Consider the following 15942-nt stretch of genomic DNA (forward strand, 5'->3'; position numbering starts at 1 on the left):
GAGATCTTACAACTCCGAAAACTGAGACATCTCGTAATAAGTAGCTATGAGGGCTATGTTGCACATTCAAATGCTCCAATCGAGAAGATTCTAGGTTTCAAGCTACCGAATGGAATCGAAGCTCTAAACTGTTTATACCAACTGGCTTTCATTGAGGCAATCCCTGGCACAATAGAAGAGATAGGGAACATAAAAGCACTGAGAAGGCTTTTTATATTCAAATTGGGAAGAGAGCATGGAAGGATGGTCTGCTCATCCATTGAAAAGCTCCAAAATCTTCAATCATTAGCCTTGTTTCCAAAAACAGAAAATGAGATCCTTGACTTGGATCACATTTCATCCCCTCCTGCATCCCTTCAGGAGCTCTCTATGTCAGGACGTCTAGAAAAATTTCCGCATTGGATAAAATCTCTCAATAACTTGGTTAAAGTTTATTTCAGGTGGAGTCAGTTACAAGATGATCCACTTCAGTATCTCCAAGATTTGCCAAGCTTGGTCCGTCTTGAAATTTTTGATGGATATGTTGGTGAAGAACTATGTTTCAAGGCGGGAAAGTTTCTAAGTCTTCAAAAGTTATATCTTGACAAGTTTGAACCTCTAAAACAGGTGATAATTGAGAAGGGGGCAATGCCAAATCTGAGAAGGATAAAGATTCAGCGGTGCAAATATCTGGAGAGGGTTCCATATGGTATTGAATGCCTTACCAAGATGGAAGTTCTTAAACTTTTCTACATGAGTCCACAGTTCATTGACAAACTGTCTCATGAAGATAACCATAAAGTTGCACACATTCCGAAAGTACTGAAGGATGATGCCGAGAAAATGGATGATGATTGAGATTTTAGTTATCTTTTAATTATTATTTTATTAAATAAATTCAGATTTTAATTCCATCTTTCGGAATAATTCTGAATATTTAGTCTTTTTCTAGATTTTAATCTTTATCTAGTTTTTGGTTATTGCTTTAAAATAATAGTTGTAAGCCTTAATGGCAAAAAAGTAGATTTTTAATAATTATAATAGAGTTTGAAATTTTAGGTCTTTTAAATTCTCCGTATTTGATATTTAAAATCATCGAGTCCAATATTCCTCTGTATTGGTGCACGAATCAAATAGTTTTGATGCCTAGAATTCCAACGGTCTTAGGAATCAACAGAAAATAGAAGGTGATCATGTTGTAATATTCATTTGGACATATTATTTTATCGCTTTTACCTTGTATTAGAAACTCATACATTCAAGACCAAGAATGAAATTTGTACACATTATTAGCTTCTAATGCAACTCATCCAATTTGTTTTAACTAGAATCTATTATAAATTGACTATAATTCATCAAAATACTGCACTGGTGAATATACAAATAAGAATATGTATTCACAATGTCGAAATAAAGTGGACTTCTGTTATAGTTTTGCAAAGATGATTTCATTACTTTGTCAAAATTTTCACAATTTCTTTTATTCTCCAATAAAGCGACTAGCTAATTTATTCTTATTTAAATAATATGAGTCCTACAATGAAACCATTATAGGTTTTGAATCTTTAACTTCTGTTGCATTTTGATGCTTAACCTCCATATAGAAGCATCGGAACTCTGATCTCTTCTTTCTTTGTGGATCAAGGCGAATCTGTACTAATAAATTATATTTGTAATACAAATAATGTCTTTATTAACACGTATATTTGACTCTAAAAGATGAGGTGATTTAAAATTGTGAGGATATGGTTCATCTAACCCCACCACCTAATGTTGTGACTTGATGGGAGTGAGGTTGACACAATAAGGTCTTCCCTTCTTTTGGCAGAGGCATGGTCTTTCTTCCTACCCCTTCATTATGTACACTCTACCATTTTCAAATAAAGGGGGGGGCAGCTCACGTTTTTGAGAAGACCCAGCAGAAGGTGGAGCTCTCGTTTTTCATAGAAGGGTGGTGGTTCTTCATTGGTTTTTTCCCCTCTCTCTTTGGAAGGCAATTGGCATAGCATGGGGCTGTTCCTGAGCCTGAAAAACTGCCATAAGAGGTGAAGAAGAAGCTGCCGGCAGAAGAAGAAGAAGAAGCTTGACAGATTCCGGCTGAAGAGGGGTTGTATTCTTCCACTTTTATTTTCTTGTTTTTGCCTTGAATCTTGTTTGTTGATCGTTGTTTTGGTAGTTTGAACTCCTAGGATCCCCAACAAACTGGTATCAGAGCTAGGAGGAGTGATATTAGTCCAAAAATCGATAAAAAACCAGCAAGAAATCACCATTTTCACATTCTAACCGAATCTGAAAAACTTGATTTCCGGCCAACCGATTGACTTTCCGGCGAAATGGACCATGGAACCATGACCAGCAGGAGGAGGCGCACCCTGTGGTGGGGCGCGTGACCGGCGGCGGGCGGCTCCGGCGGCGGCGGAGGCAATACAATGAAAAACCACACAAATTTCATGCAAGGCATTGGGTATTTGTAGTTAAAGGTAATTAGGTAATTTGAAACACGTAAAACTCTTCAAAAACACAAAGTAGGGTTTTACACGTAAACCTGTCACTCACGCGAGAGCTTAGTTATAGCTGGACTACGGTCTGTTGCTTGAACAAGACATGGATGATAGAGCGAGCAACGAGGTTCCTATTTTTTGTCGCTCGAGCAACGCCCAGGTGATAGGCTAGCGAAATTACGACGTCTCTTCTTTCCTTACTCCAAACTCAAATCCTAATCTACCTAACTCAACTATACAAAATTACGACTAACTCCTTGACTTTTTACAACATATTTAATTTAGTTCTTTTGTTCACATAATTGCCAATTACATAAAGCATAACAAACTCCTCTTTTGGCATTCTGTGATAAAATCATATAATTAAAGTTAAGGTAGTAAAAACACAATAATCTAATCTTCCCAAACTCTGTTTCTTGCATTCCTTGCTAAATCTATTTCCAGAAAACAACAACTCAAATACCAACTGTAGAAGCACTTGATACAAAAAATATAGCAATTTAGGCACATGATCATACATAAGAATGCTAAATGAGAAGTAATACTAATGTCAATCAAACACATCAGCCAAAACATTAGTATTACAAAACATCAAAAGCTCAAACAGCTATACATTATGATATGGAATGCAATGAAAATAATCAATATCTCCTTATTGGAAACTCTAATCAATCTCCCCCAACATGCAATTCTCTTTCAAGGTATAAAGATATAATGTTATAGATGATATTGATATAGTCTTTATCCCCTATCGAAATAATTACTCTCCCATTTTTTTGTCACAAATGACGAAATGATCAATATCAAAATTTTTAACATCAATACAATAACTCAAAATATGCAGTTGATAGCATGAACAAGAATAATCAATGATCAGTAAACCTTTCCACATACTCAGTCCAAGTTAACATGGAGTAAATTATATAAGTGACCCATGTTTGTAAAGTGTCACTAATCCTTGCTAAGCAAAACTCCAAACCTTAATTTTGTGAGAATGGACATGCTAAGCATCACTGTTAATAAGTTTATTCCTCTATTTATGATAGTTAAACCATTTAAAGCACATTAGAACATTTAAATCAAAGCTCATTTTGTGTGGATATTTTCTTTTCTTCCCCTAACTTTGATCATATATAAATTTTATACATATCCTTCAATATTTTTTAAGCTCATCATATTTTACATCTTAAGTGTAGGTCTTTTTCCATTAACTAACTAAGATGACCTTGTAGCGAACTTTAGGCCAATTAATCCAAGTCAGTTGACTATAGGCACCAGGTTATGAGAAAGCCCGCAGGCTTAATTGCTTGAGTCAAATAGGTTCCGAAGAAGAATATAAGATATTGAGATTTTTTTTTCAATTCATAAGTTCCATTGTCGATGTAATGTTTTGAGTGAAAGAAAAAGAAAAAAACAACGAAAAAAAGAAAGGAAAAAGGAAGTGATGGAAGAAATAGTTTTTAATGTTACAAACTATCTATATTCACATTTTCTCCTAGCATTAAATGAGATAGATGCAAATCAAAGAAATTGTGAGTGGAGTGATTGGTTATGCATGTATTACACGTATTTGAGTTTGAGTTGTTACATTTTTTTTTTTGCTCCATTAGTTTCGATGGCTTTTGAGCTACATTCTCAAATACTTCCCACCTTATGCCAAAGCCACCTTACAACCCTTGAAAAGTCCTTGTGATTCGTGTTATGCAGGTGATCTAAATGGTGGCAAGTGAGAAGATATGAAAGCATATGGTAGATCATTTCCATTGAAATGAATTTGAGCAAAACACATACCCTTTAAACACATGAGAGTCGAGTACTTATTTCCATAAGGTTCTGCATGTTTAGTTTACTCCATTTTCGAAAGAAAATGCTTACTAAGTAATTATGTGTTGTCTGATCATGTTTATTCATGATATATTATGTATTTTAAAGAGTTTGGTTGTTTTATGTCGATAGCATTGCAACCTTGATGTTTTTGGTGAAGTAAATTTGAATTTTGCTTGAGGATGAACGAAAGTTAAGTAGGAGAATTTGATGAGAATGTAAAATGTTATATTATTCCTCTCTTAATATGTATGCTTTTATAATTATTTGGTGCCTAAATGTACTCATTATTCTTGTATTTTGATTTAGGATGCAAATTGATGAATGTAGCGAAAATTAGGATAGACAAGTGGAAAATGACCAAAATGGAAGAAAACTAAAGTTTAGGGACCAAAGTGCAAATAGTTGAAAGATGACCCGGAAGCATAAACAAGGATGTGAAAGAGTTAATGACCAATTTGTTGAAGACATGAAGTGTTGGAAAAAGAAGAAATGACAAAAAAAGGTCAAGAAATGAGAAAACGTGTTTGAGGGCTAAAACATAAATGTTGTAAGTTGAGTAACATGTATCTTCATAGAATTGAAGGGGTGATTTTAGTTGAACTATGCGGTCTCATCGAAATATACTATGCGGTTGCATAGTACAATTTCAGTCAAAAAATTTTGGTTTCCTTATTTGATTAAAACTTTTATGGAAACAATTCAAGAACCTTTTTTTAAACCCTATGACCGTCCAAAAGAAGGACACACGCCTCCCATCACCTTCTCCTCTCTTTGAGACTTTCAATTTTCGTGTCTGGTTAATTCTTGTACTTAGTCAAAGGAAACTGAAGCCTCGAGACAAATTAAACTGTGAGATCTAAATTATTTTCATTGTTTAATTCATGTTTTGAGTATTGAATATTCTTCTACATGTATTTTCATAATTGTTGTGTTTAATTACTTGGAGGCCTACTAATTTATTATATGCTACAATCTGTTGATTGATTAATATCAAATCCGTAATTGTTTGATTCATTTAACTAGTGAAGTAACTAGGATTTAATGGCTTGTTGCGTTAGAAATTGTTAAATCTTGGGACGAACGTATGAGTAGATCAAATATAACCACTTGTGCTTGTATTATTTATATTCATCGATCTCTCTAATTCTTAGGGCTGTTATTAGATTAAACCTTAGCACATTTCTTAGGTTGTCTAGTAATTAAGGTTAATTGGATCGCTTGTTTTCTAATTAACTACAATTAAGGATAGATAGGAAATTAATTCCAATGATGAATGCTAAAAATATGAATTGATATTTATATATGGATCAATGATCAGTTGTGAACTTTTGACGGTGGATGTTAACTTAGATCAAGGTTTGTTCTTTTTATTTATTTCGATCCGTCAATTAGCATTGCTTATTAGTTATTTTCTTTAGATTGGTTGTGTTATAATAAAAAACCTTCTTCATTGTTTACATAGCATAAAGTTAGATTAGACACTTTTTGTGTGAACGATCCTTACTCGCACTATTACCTAGATTTCTAGGATTATATGTTTTATTTTTGGTTGCCTACGACAACACACCACCAACCCTGGTAAGCACCATTGGGCTAGAATGAAATGGTTTTGAGATATATTGTTGAGACATTAAATTTGGGTCTAGTGTATTAGAGAAGAACTGAAATCTTTAACCCTTAAGGTTTATGTAGATGTTGACTTTGCTAGTTACAAAGGTAGTAGAAAATCAACTACAGACTATTTCTTTACTCTTGGAGACAATTGCATAACTTGAAAATCTCAATTGCAACCTTTGGTTACACTATCCAACACTGAAGCTGAATATGTAGCTATAACCGAAGCTCTAAAAAAAATTGTATTTGGTTAAAAGGAATTTTAAAAGAATTGAACTTCATGCATGATACACCTGTTATGTTTACTGATAGTCAAAGTACTTTATTGCTTTGTAAAAATCCTGTTTACCATGAAAGAACTAAACATATTGAGGTAAAGTATCATTTTATACGTGAGAAACTGTCTCAAGGTGAAGTTAATCTTGTTAAAATTCACACTGATAGGAATCCCTCTGACATGGGAGCAAAAATTCTACCTGCAAGAAAATTTAGATTGTGCTTATCTTTATTACACATTGACACTGGTTAATTTTTCTTGCAGGTGGTGGGCGATGATGATGAACAGTTCTTCCATGTGCAAATTCGCAACCAAGAGAGAGTGTTAGGAGAACCAAGGTGAAGAATGTGAGGATATGGTTCACCTAACCCCACCACCTAATGTTGTGACTTGATGGGAGTGAGGTTGACACAATAAGGTCTTCCCTTCTTTTGGCAGAGGCATGGTCTTTCTTCCTACCCCTTCATTATGTACACTCTACCATTTTCAAATAAAGGGGGGGCAGCTCACGTTTTTGAGAAGACCCAGCAGAAGGTGGAGCTCTCGTTTTTCATAGAAGGGTGGTGGTTCTTCATTGGTTTTTTCCCCTCTCTCTTTGGAAGGCAATTGGCATAGCATGGGGCTGTTCCTGAGCCTGAAAAACTGCCATAAGAGGTGAAGAAGAAGCTGCCGGCAGAAGAAGAAGAAGCTGGACAGATTCCGGCTGAAGAGGGGTTGTATTCTTCCACTTTTATTTTCTTGTTTTTGCCTTGAATCTTGTTTGTTGATCGTTGTTTTGGTAGTTTGAACTCCAAGGATCCCCAACAAAAATGTTCTGAATTTTATTGTTCATCTGTTAAATTTTTCCATAGTTAATCAATTTATATTGTCTCCATCATCTTTTGATACAAGTTTTTCCGCGTCAAATTATCTTCTCACTCACGTGAACATCCACTTACTTGATGAGGTAGGGAAACCTGATGAAAAATTGTTGCTTGTATTCGAATGGGGTCTCAAGGTATAAATTTCTTGATGATGTTATATTAAAAGGCAACATCAAAATGTTTCTCTTAGGTGATTCACCCGCAGCTAAATCACAGTTTGTGAAGCTTCTTGAGAATACTTAAGTAATTATATGGTCACACTATTCATTTATAGCATAGAAAAATTTACAAGGCTGAAACTAGTCTATATATGGTCACACTAATCATTCGTAGCGTAGAAATTACTCTCTACGTGCGTGCACAAGGGAGGTTCAAATGATGAATTGGATTAGCATATCAGGTTTTTGAACTTGTGTGATTGCAATCTGCATACAGGAAAGTGAATCAAAATTGACCCTTCAAAGGGTTCATGTTTTGCCTTTATTTCATTTTTTTTTCCCCTCCAACTAACATTTCAACTTTTTCAACTCATAAAACTCTTTTGTTCACAAGTTTGCCGTGATCATCCTCTTAATTGTAATCACCAAATTCCGAGAACAATCAATCTTGTGTACATAGTTGGCTTCTTCTAAATTAATTGATTTAGTTTTCTAAAGTTCAAATCAACCAAAATTTTTTACTACTTGGTTTAAATAAATAACTCACATTTTGACTCATTATCATCCATAAATCAATGGCGTAATATGGAAGCAAACAATGATTTATGTCATCTGTTACCAAGCTCTTTGGCACAAGCAAGGCCTTTTTATTATATTTGACTAACTTATGGTGCAATCAAAATCCTTAAAATTCTTCCGATGACTTACAAACAAGGAGTATTGACCCTTGTACAATATTGAGCATTGCGGGACCTCAATATGAATCACAAATTTGATAATAAATGATTTTACAATTTTAAAACCTCTCTCTTAATAAATGATATAAACAAATTAAGTATTAAGATAGAAATAAGCTAATGCTTCAATTGAATAGTAATAAATGAAACTCAAGTATTAGATGAAAATGCTTTGATGAAAAGATGATTTTCAAAAGTTGAATCAATCATGGAATAAATAAAATGAAAGCTCAAGAGATATACTTAGTACTTTTTCAATTTTGTGGCAATGAATGCAAGAAGTGGGGGTGTTTATAGAATTCAAAATGTCAAAAAATATGTAAGTTCGGATAACTTATTCGGTCCACCACCTTTTTTTTTCCAGATGATCAATACAGCCGTTTGTATAATAAAAATCAAATTTCAGATTGGTCAAATTTTGGACACTTGAAAATTTTCAATCGATCGTCTCTTTTGGCCAGTGGACTGCCTCTTCCAACTGGTCAACCCCCGGCAGTTTTGATCTTTTTACGTTTTGACCCTATTTGATCCGATTCGTAAGTTTGAAAAGCATAGACTTCTAGAAAGTATTTTTAGTTAACTTTCCAAGACAAAAGATAGTTTTTCAAGCTCAAAAATGATTTTAAAAGTTATTTTTATGTTTGATCAAAATATTGTATTAGAATAATTTTTAATGCACTAAATTGTTTTTAATGCATGGAATGATTTTGAGCTTAAACATTCATTGTTAAATATCAAAGTATTAGTACCTTTACACTTTATCTAAAAAAATCTATTCTTTGATCTTATTTCGAAGTTTGGCTCTTAAATTTTTGAATGTGTAACTTGGATCTTGACCTTCTACATAAGTCCAATTCTGATAATAGCTTTTGATCTTTCGACAACTATCGATCAATTTTTCATTGTATGCTTCGGGAAACTATAAACATTTGAATTCAATTTGTTCATAAACACGATTAACTTGTTTGTTAAAATCACAATTTTAAAGTTAAAATCAACCATAGGCTAACACATTTTTTTATAAAATCAAACTTTTTTATTGTCTTATGAAAGCGAAAATTACAGCTTCTAGAGGCTTGCTTCTATCTATATATGGACCAATCTAGCTTGCATACCTTGTTAGCATCTTCAGATACAAAACCTTCTAGTTGTGTTATGTACACTTCCTCTTACAAGCTCTCATCAAGAAAAGCAGTTTTGATATCCATTTATCATATCTCATAATCATGATATACAACTATTGCAAGCAAAATTTGAATAGACTTCAGCATACCTCTAGGTGAAAATGTTTCATCAAAGTCAACACTTTATCTATGTTGTAACATTTTGTTACTAGCCTTCCTTTGTATATCAATGTCGATCGTTTTCGTGTAAACCCACGCACAACATATGGGTTTTATCCCATCAAGAGGGTCAACCAAGGTCCAAACCCTGTTTACATATATTGAGTTAATTTCGGATTTTATGGCCTCCTACCTTTCTTTTAGTCAACACTTGACTTTGCTTCTATGTAATTAGTATGTTCATCGTCATCAATTAGTAATACCTGATTATTTATTGCGAATTCGTATCTTTTAAGAGGTCAAATGGTCTTACTTGATTCACACTTAGCTGGAGTGTCCTCGAGAATTTCTATGATTTGATGAAGAGTTTGTCTTTCATCAAGTATAGGATCATACATAGGTTCATCTAATTGATAAACAATGTATATGGATTTATAAGCTTCTTCAAGTTCTAATTTGTTCTCACTACTCTCTTCTAAAATGAACTCTTTCTCTAAAAATATGATATGTCTTGAGAAGAACACTTTCTTCTCAGCGGGATTACAGAATTGATATTCAATTGTCTCTTCTAGATATCCCACAAATATGCATTTATTAAATTTAGCCTCAAGTTTAGCCGATTCAGTGCACTTCATAAGTGTCACAGCTCAAACTTTAACATAAGACAAGTTGGACTTTTGCATTTCCATTACTCTTATGAAGTTTTGTCAACTGACTTAGATGGGACATGATTTAATGTGTAATACACTTCAACTAATGCATGATCCCAAAATGATTTTGGGAGAATTGCATGGCTTATCATGGATCGCACCATATCCAATAGGGTGTGATTCCTTTGTACAGATACACCGTTATGTTACGACGTATGTGGCAAAGTCCACTGGGAGAGAACCCCATTCTAATTTAGATAATGTAAAAATTCTCCATTCAGATATCCTTCACCTCGATCAAATCTTAGTGTGAGAATACATCTACTTTTTTGTTTTTTGTTTTTTTTGTTTTGTTTTTGTTTTTGTTTTTTTTTTTACTTCTAGCTTGAATTCCTTGAACTTTTCAAGTATTTCACGCTTGAACTTCATCAAGTATATATAACCATATTTAGAATGATCATCTGTAAATGTGATGAAATAAGAGAAATCACCTCTAATTGTGATTGATGTGGGTCCACATACATTAGTATGTATTAAGCCCAATAATTGTACAACTCTTTCTTCTTCTTTTTTCTCAGTAAAAGGAAATTTGGCCATCTTGTCCAACATGCATGATTTGCATTCAAATGATTCAAAATTAGTTGTCCCCAAATATCCATCTCTATGTAATTTGGAAGTGTGTTTCTCATTCATATGACCTAGTCTGCTATACGAAAAAGATGTATTATTTATGTTATCATTTTTATGCATTCTATTTTCTATACTCAATATCAAGAATGTAAATGTCATTTTGTAATGTACCGTAACCATAAAAGATCTCATCTCGATAAAGGAACAATGATTGTCCTTAATTCTTAACATTAATTGAAAAACTGCTCATGTCTGAACATGAAATAGAAATAATGTTTTTGATAATGGCGGGAATAAAATAACAATTCTCTAATTCTAATACTAAGCCCGAAGGCAATGGTAAGAATTATGTTCCTACAGCTAATGCAGCAATTCTTACTCCATTCCCTATGCACAAGTCAACTTCTCTTTATGCAATATTCTACTTTTTTTAGCCCTTGCATATTTATACAAATATGAGATTTACATTCGATACCTAATACCCAAAAGCTAATAAAGTAGACATATTAACCTCAATTGCCAATATGCATGAAATGGAAGCTTTAGAAGACCTCTTTCCTTCAAGCTATCGAGGTAAGCCTTGTAGTTTATCTTCCAATGACCTTTCATTCCATAATGAGATTCACATCCGGTACCTAATACCCAAAAAGCTAATAAAGTAGACATATTAACCTCAATTACCAATATGCATGAAATGGAAGGTTTAGAAGACTTCTTTTCCTTCAAGCTAGCGAGGTAAGCCTTGTAGTTTATCTTCCAAGATCTTTCATTCCATAATGATAGCACGAGTCATTAGACTTGGCATATTTTGACTGTCTTGTTATTACTCTTAGCCATCTTTATTATGCTATTAAAACTTCCTTGAATCTTCCTCTTAGTGCTCTTGGAAAAATGAATGGCTAAAACATACCTACTATTGATTTTGACTTTGAGCTTAACAATCTTAAGCATGTTCAGTAACTCAGAAAGTGTGCACTCGAGCTTATTCATGTTGAAATTTATAATCAACTGTGAATAACTCTCTAGCAAAATTTGCAGAACGAAGTCAACACTCAGTTCGTGGTCTATCACCGAGTCTAATTGAGCTAACTTCTCAATAAAGCCAATTATCTCCAGTACATGAACACTGATTGAAGATCATCCTACCATTTTGCACCGATATAGCTTCTTGAAAGTCTCATATCTTTCCATACGTAATTGTTCATCATACAACTCCTTGAGATAAAAAATCATAGTGTAAGCATTCATACCCTTATGTTGCTTTTGTAACTCGAGTGATATAGTTGCAAGCATCTTATGCATGGTAGTATTATCGTCATCATTGTATTTATTATAAGCAACCACCTCTTTCTCAGTCGAGTCCTTAGTAGGCGTCTTTGGAAATGGTTGCTCAAGGACATAATCAATTTTCTCATGCTTGAAGACAATTTTCAAATTACAGTGTCAATCGAGAAAATTTGGCCCAATTAGTTTGTTGGCTTCCAGTATGCCTTTCAAATTCATATGATTACTCATAATTTAAAAATTATAAGTGATGAGAAGTAAAGAATTAATATGTATTAAAATGTACTGCATAATATAATTTGGATTTTAACTAAATTAAATATGCTATAAGTGTTTAAAATAAATTTATGACACTCACACATAAATTAATGAAATCCTTTCTTGATTTTTAGTGGGCTAGAATCCCATTTATTATCTAATATTATATGCAAATATGTTTTAAGCTTCTAGAAATTATGGTCGTCTAATCAAATTCAGATAAATGGATTGAAAATAATTAATTAATCAAAATCAATTGAATTAATTAACGAGTTTATTTAATTAAAATCAATTTTGAATTAAATATCAAATTAGGATCCAACTCTAATTTCAAAATTTAGGGTGAACTTATTTAAATAAAATTAAATTTTAATTAAATACCAAATTAGAGTCCAACTCTAATTCAAAAGTTTTAGGGCGAGACAATACAATTAAAATCAAATTCTAATTAAACGTCAAATTAGAGTTCAATTATAATTTCGATTGAATTAACATTTTCATTTAGGTTAAAACTCCAAAATAAATTAAAATCAATTTAGGGTTAAAGTTTAATATAAAAGTTAAAATTCAATTTTAAAGATAAGTTAAATTTATGAATCAAAATTGAATTTAAAATCAAAACATTAATGAAAATTGCTCTTTCGTCCCTGAATGTAATTTACAAACAGAACCTTTTAATTTCTCAAATTATAAAAAATGTCCCCTTTTAAAATTTGCAATACCGTCTAAATCAGAATTTGTAGGAGGGCCATCACAATTTCTTAAATTTCAACGTAATCACCCTCCTCCAAAATTCACACACCCATTTGAAAAACCTTAATTAGACGGTTCTTCCTTCTTCTTTGTGGCGTCGACAACAACCTGCATTGCATCTGGCACATGCTGTGTGCCACAAGGGTGCACCACAAGCACATCGCTACTGCGACAATTGCAATGCTCAGTGCTATATCTGAAAGCAACGGCGCTGGCTGATGCATCTTATAGCAACAGTGTATGTCGCCACCCGAGTTGTCGTTGTGTCTGTGGCAAATCGCCGTTGCTAGATCTAAGAAAGATATGATCGATCAATTTTTTATTGTTCCAAGATGCAAAACAGTTTCTAACAAGCACAAAGTATGCTTTAATACCATTGTTGATAATTTATTTAACTTGCACACATAATTTAAACAAAAATTTCAATTCCTACAAAGTATCTTCTTTGTGTTTGAAAGAAACTATGATAGGAATGATATCTGTGTTGAATTCTACAGTCTCTTTGCATTATTTCGAATACGAACAATCACGGTCTACAATTCACAATCCAATTGTCTAATCTCCAACGAAAATTCACACATGGAACAAAAATAAGAGAATTATTATTTCTTTTTAATTGTGCTACCAAGGTAATAATTGGGTTGTATGATTTCTCAAACCTTAATAGCTTATTAATAAAAGTCTAAGTAGGCTTGGCTCGACATTTTAACTTAATTCAATCCAACCATTGATTAATTAATCTTATTGATTAATTTCTCCCATTAATAAGTAACCTAATTAATTAATTGTCCAACATTTGTCAATTAATTAATTAGTATTTTTCATTCTTCTAATTCTTATTTTGTGTGTGACCCATTAGGTTCCCGATCACGATACTTAATTAAATGAATTATTATTTGGATCTAATCAAAATTAGATAAACTAAAATACCGCATTTAATTTATCATTAATTCACATCTGTCATCCAAAATTAATAGCTAACAATTTGTTAGGACATTACATATGATGAAAAATACAAATAGTACGACAAAATCAAATTTTTTTGTTTAACGTGAAATTATAATCCTTTCGTGAATATAATTCGATCATTTACAAGATATGAAAATATGTTAGTTTCGATTATTGATAATATCTTTTATCCTACTCTTAAGTCAATATAAGTCATAAACTCTTTTGGATTTATGAGTACACACTGGAAGGATTTCATAATCAACTTAACTAAATGAAATGTAGATCATAATGTCTTACTATTTAAGAGTGATGAATCCTCTATTAATTATTTATAACCTTCCTATAATGCTTAACAAACGTGGAGATATCATATTAACGACTCTTGGCAGAGCAACATCCGGCCTCAACAAGTATGACTATTCCCATATAAGACATTTGATGAACTCCAATCGATGGACCAATTTCACTACCGAAGATTAAAGTTAACCATTGTTACTCAGATATTTATTCATGTGAAATTTCCTCAGTGGGTCTTCAATTTTTTGTTTTATAATAAAACTTGTACGTGTTCATTCAATTGTCACTACACTTTTGCTTGTGAGATAAGCTACTTAATTCAAAAGTAAGAAATATCATACTTGATGATCTGTATGTAATAATGATATCTGTGACCACGGATTATTTAAGATTTAGTCATATGTAATTTATATATCATAATCACAACTCTTTGTTTAACAAATTACTAGGACTTAACTTCGGACTCTATAGTTTATTAGAATATTTATTCAAATATACAATAGATTTTGCCATAAATGAAATGCATCAATTATGTATTGAAAGTGTTTATATTTGAAGTCGATTGGAGCTAAAGTATAACATTTACATTTTTCATTCTGTCAGTTTTTATTAATCAAATGTTTTTTCTTGGGTACCTGATTTGAAGAAACATCTAAAAGCATATTTACCAGTACTTATTTGTTCTCTTCTCGAGTCGAAAGCAAAGAGAATCATCAACTGATTGCATTCATACTATTTTATCCGAGTTGGTGAAATTTATAAATGCTGTGAAGACCATCAATCTTCTACTATAACATACAAAATAGAAAATTTGATTAAACAAAGTAAAATAGCCAAAGTTGCAGCTTCATTTGTAGTACACAATGGGAAAAGCTAGAATGTTCTAGGAGTTGGGACCGAAGGGGAGAAGATCAGATGTGATTCTGATGATTTGGATCGAATGGCAGCATTTCTAAAAAATGCTGATGCCATGGAAAATAGTGACATGGATATGAGAACTTAGGTTTTTGTAATTTCATATATACCCTTGTTTCTTTTGACTATTTCTCGAGATTTTATTTCGGTGTTGCTGCTTTAACATGTTACTAATAATCATGATTGATTCGGTATGATGAAACATGTCTAGGAAAATAGCTGATTTAAAGTCGAAGGATTCGAGGGCTTTCCAATTTCGAGATGTTGCACAAGATACTGAAGATGTTGTAATAATATCGCAAGTGTGCAATTTCAATTAATAAGTAGTAAAGTTAATCTAAGATTTTGTAATAATATCACCAAAGAATTCGATTATGGATGGCAAAATGTATATTTATACCTTCTACCCGAATTCAAGTTTTTACTATGCGATCTAAATAACTAACTGATGCCTCGACTCGTTGCCATTTACATATTAATGAATGGTCAATTATTCTAGATTCATGAATAATACAAATAAAAACGATACACAAACATCAATTGAAGATCAGAATTTTATAATTAAAATATAGGTTCAAATTAGGTTATAATTGTTCAGCCCAACATTGGATTTAGTTACACATATGAGTGAAAAACACAAGAAATATTTGGAGTACATCATTATGTTTAAACGAAAAATTAAAAAAAAAAAATGAAGATCTTGCATAATGAATCTACCTTCTTCTTCTAAAAATCTAGAAAACCTATCTTTTTTGTCTTTTCTCTACTTTTTCTCCTATAATTCTCTATTGTGGAACCCTTTTTATTTTTATTATTTTTTATTTTTTATTTTTTTTTAACCTAGAATGAGTTTTTACATCATGGTAGATGCGCCTTGAAAGTGTGCCTTAACAAGAACAGAAACTTCCGCGGAATGAAAAAACAAATTCTGAAATTTTGCCTTGGAGAATTAGCTGTGGGTTTTC

General features: G+C 32.4%; 1 protein-coding gene across 1 annotated transcript in view; it reads left to right on the plus strand.

The window, feature by feature from the left end:
- The window catches only part of LOC111412913 (disease resistance protein RPM1-like), a 2655-nt gene extending 1818 nt beyond the window's left edge, over nucleotides 1-837 (plus strand). Inside the window, exon 2 of the mRNA XM_023043779.1 lies at nucleotides 45-837. Coding sequence (XP_022899547.1) covers nucleotides 45-837 — 793 coding nt within the window. The remainder of the gene's footprint in view (nucleotides 1-44) is intronic.
- Nucleotides 838-15942: the final 15105 nt, after the last annotated feature.

This window comes from Olea europaea, chromosome 16 (assembly GCF_002742605.1).
Source record: "Olea europaea var. sylvestris chromosome 16, O_europaea_v1, whole genome shotgun sequence".
Classification (NCBI taxonomy): Eukaryota; Viridiplantae; Streptophyta; class Magnoliopsida; order Lamiales; family Oleaceae; genus Olea; species Olea europaea.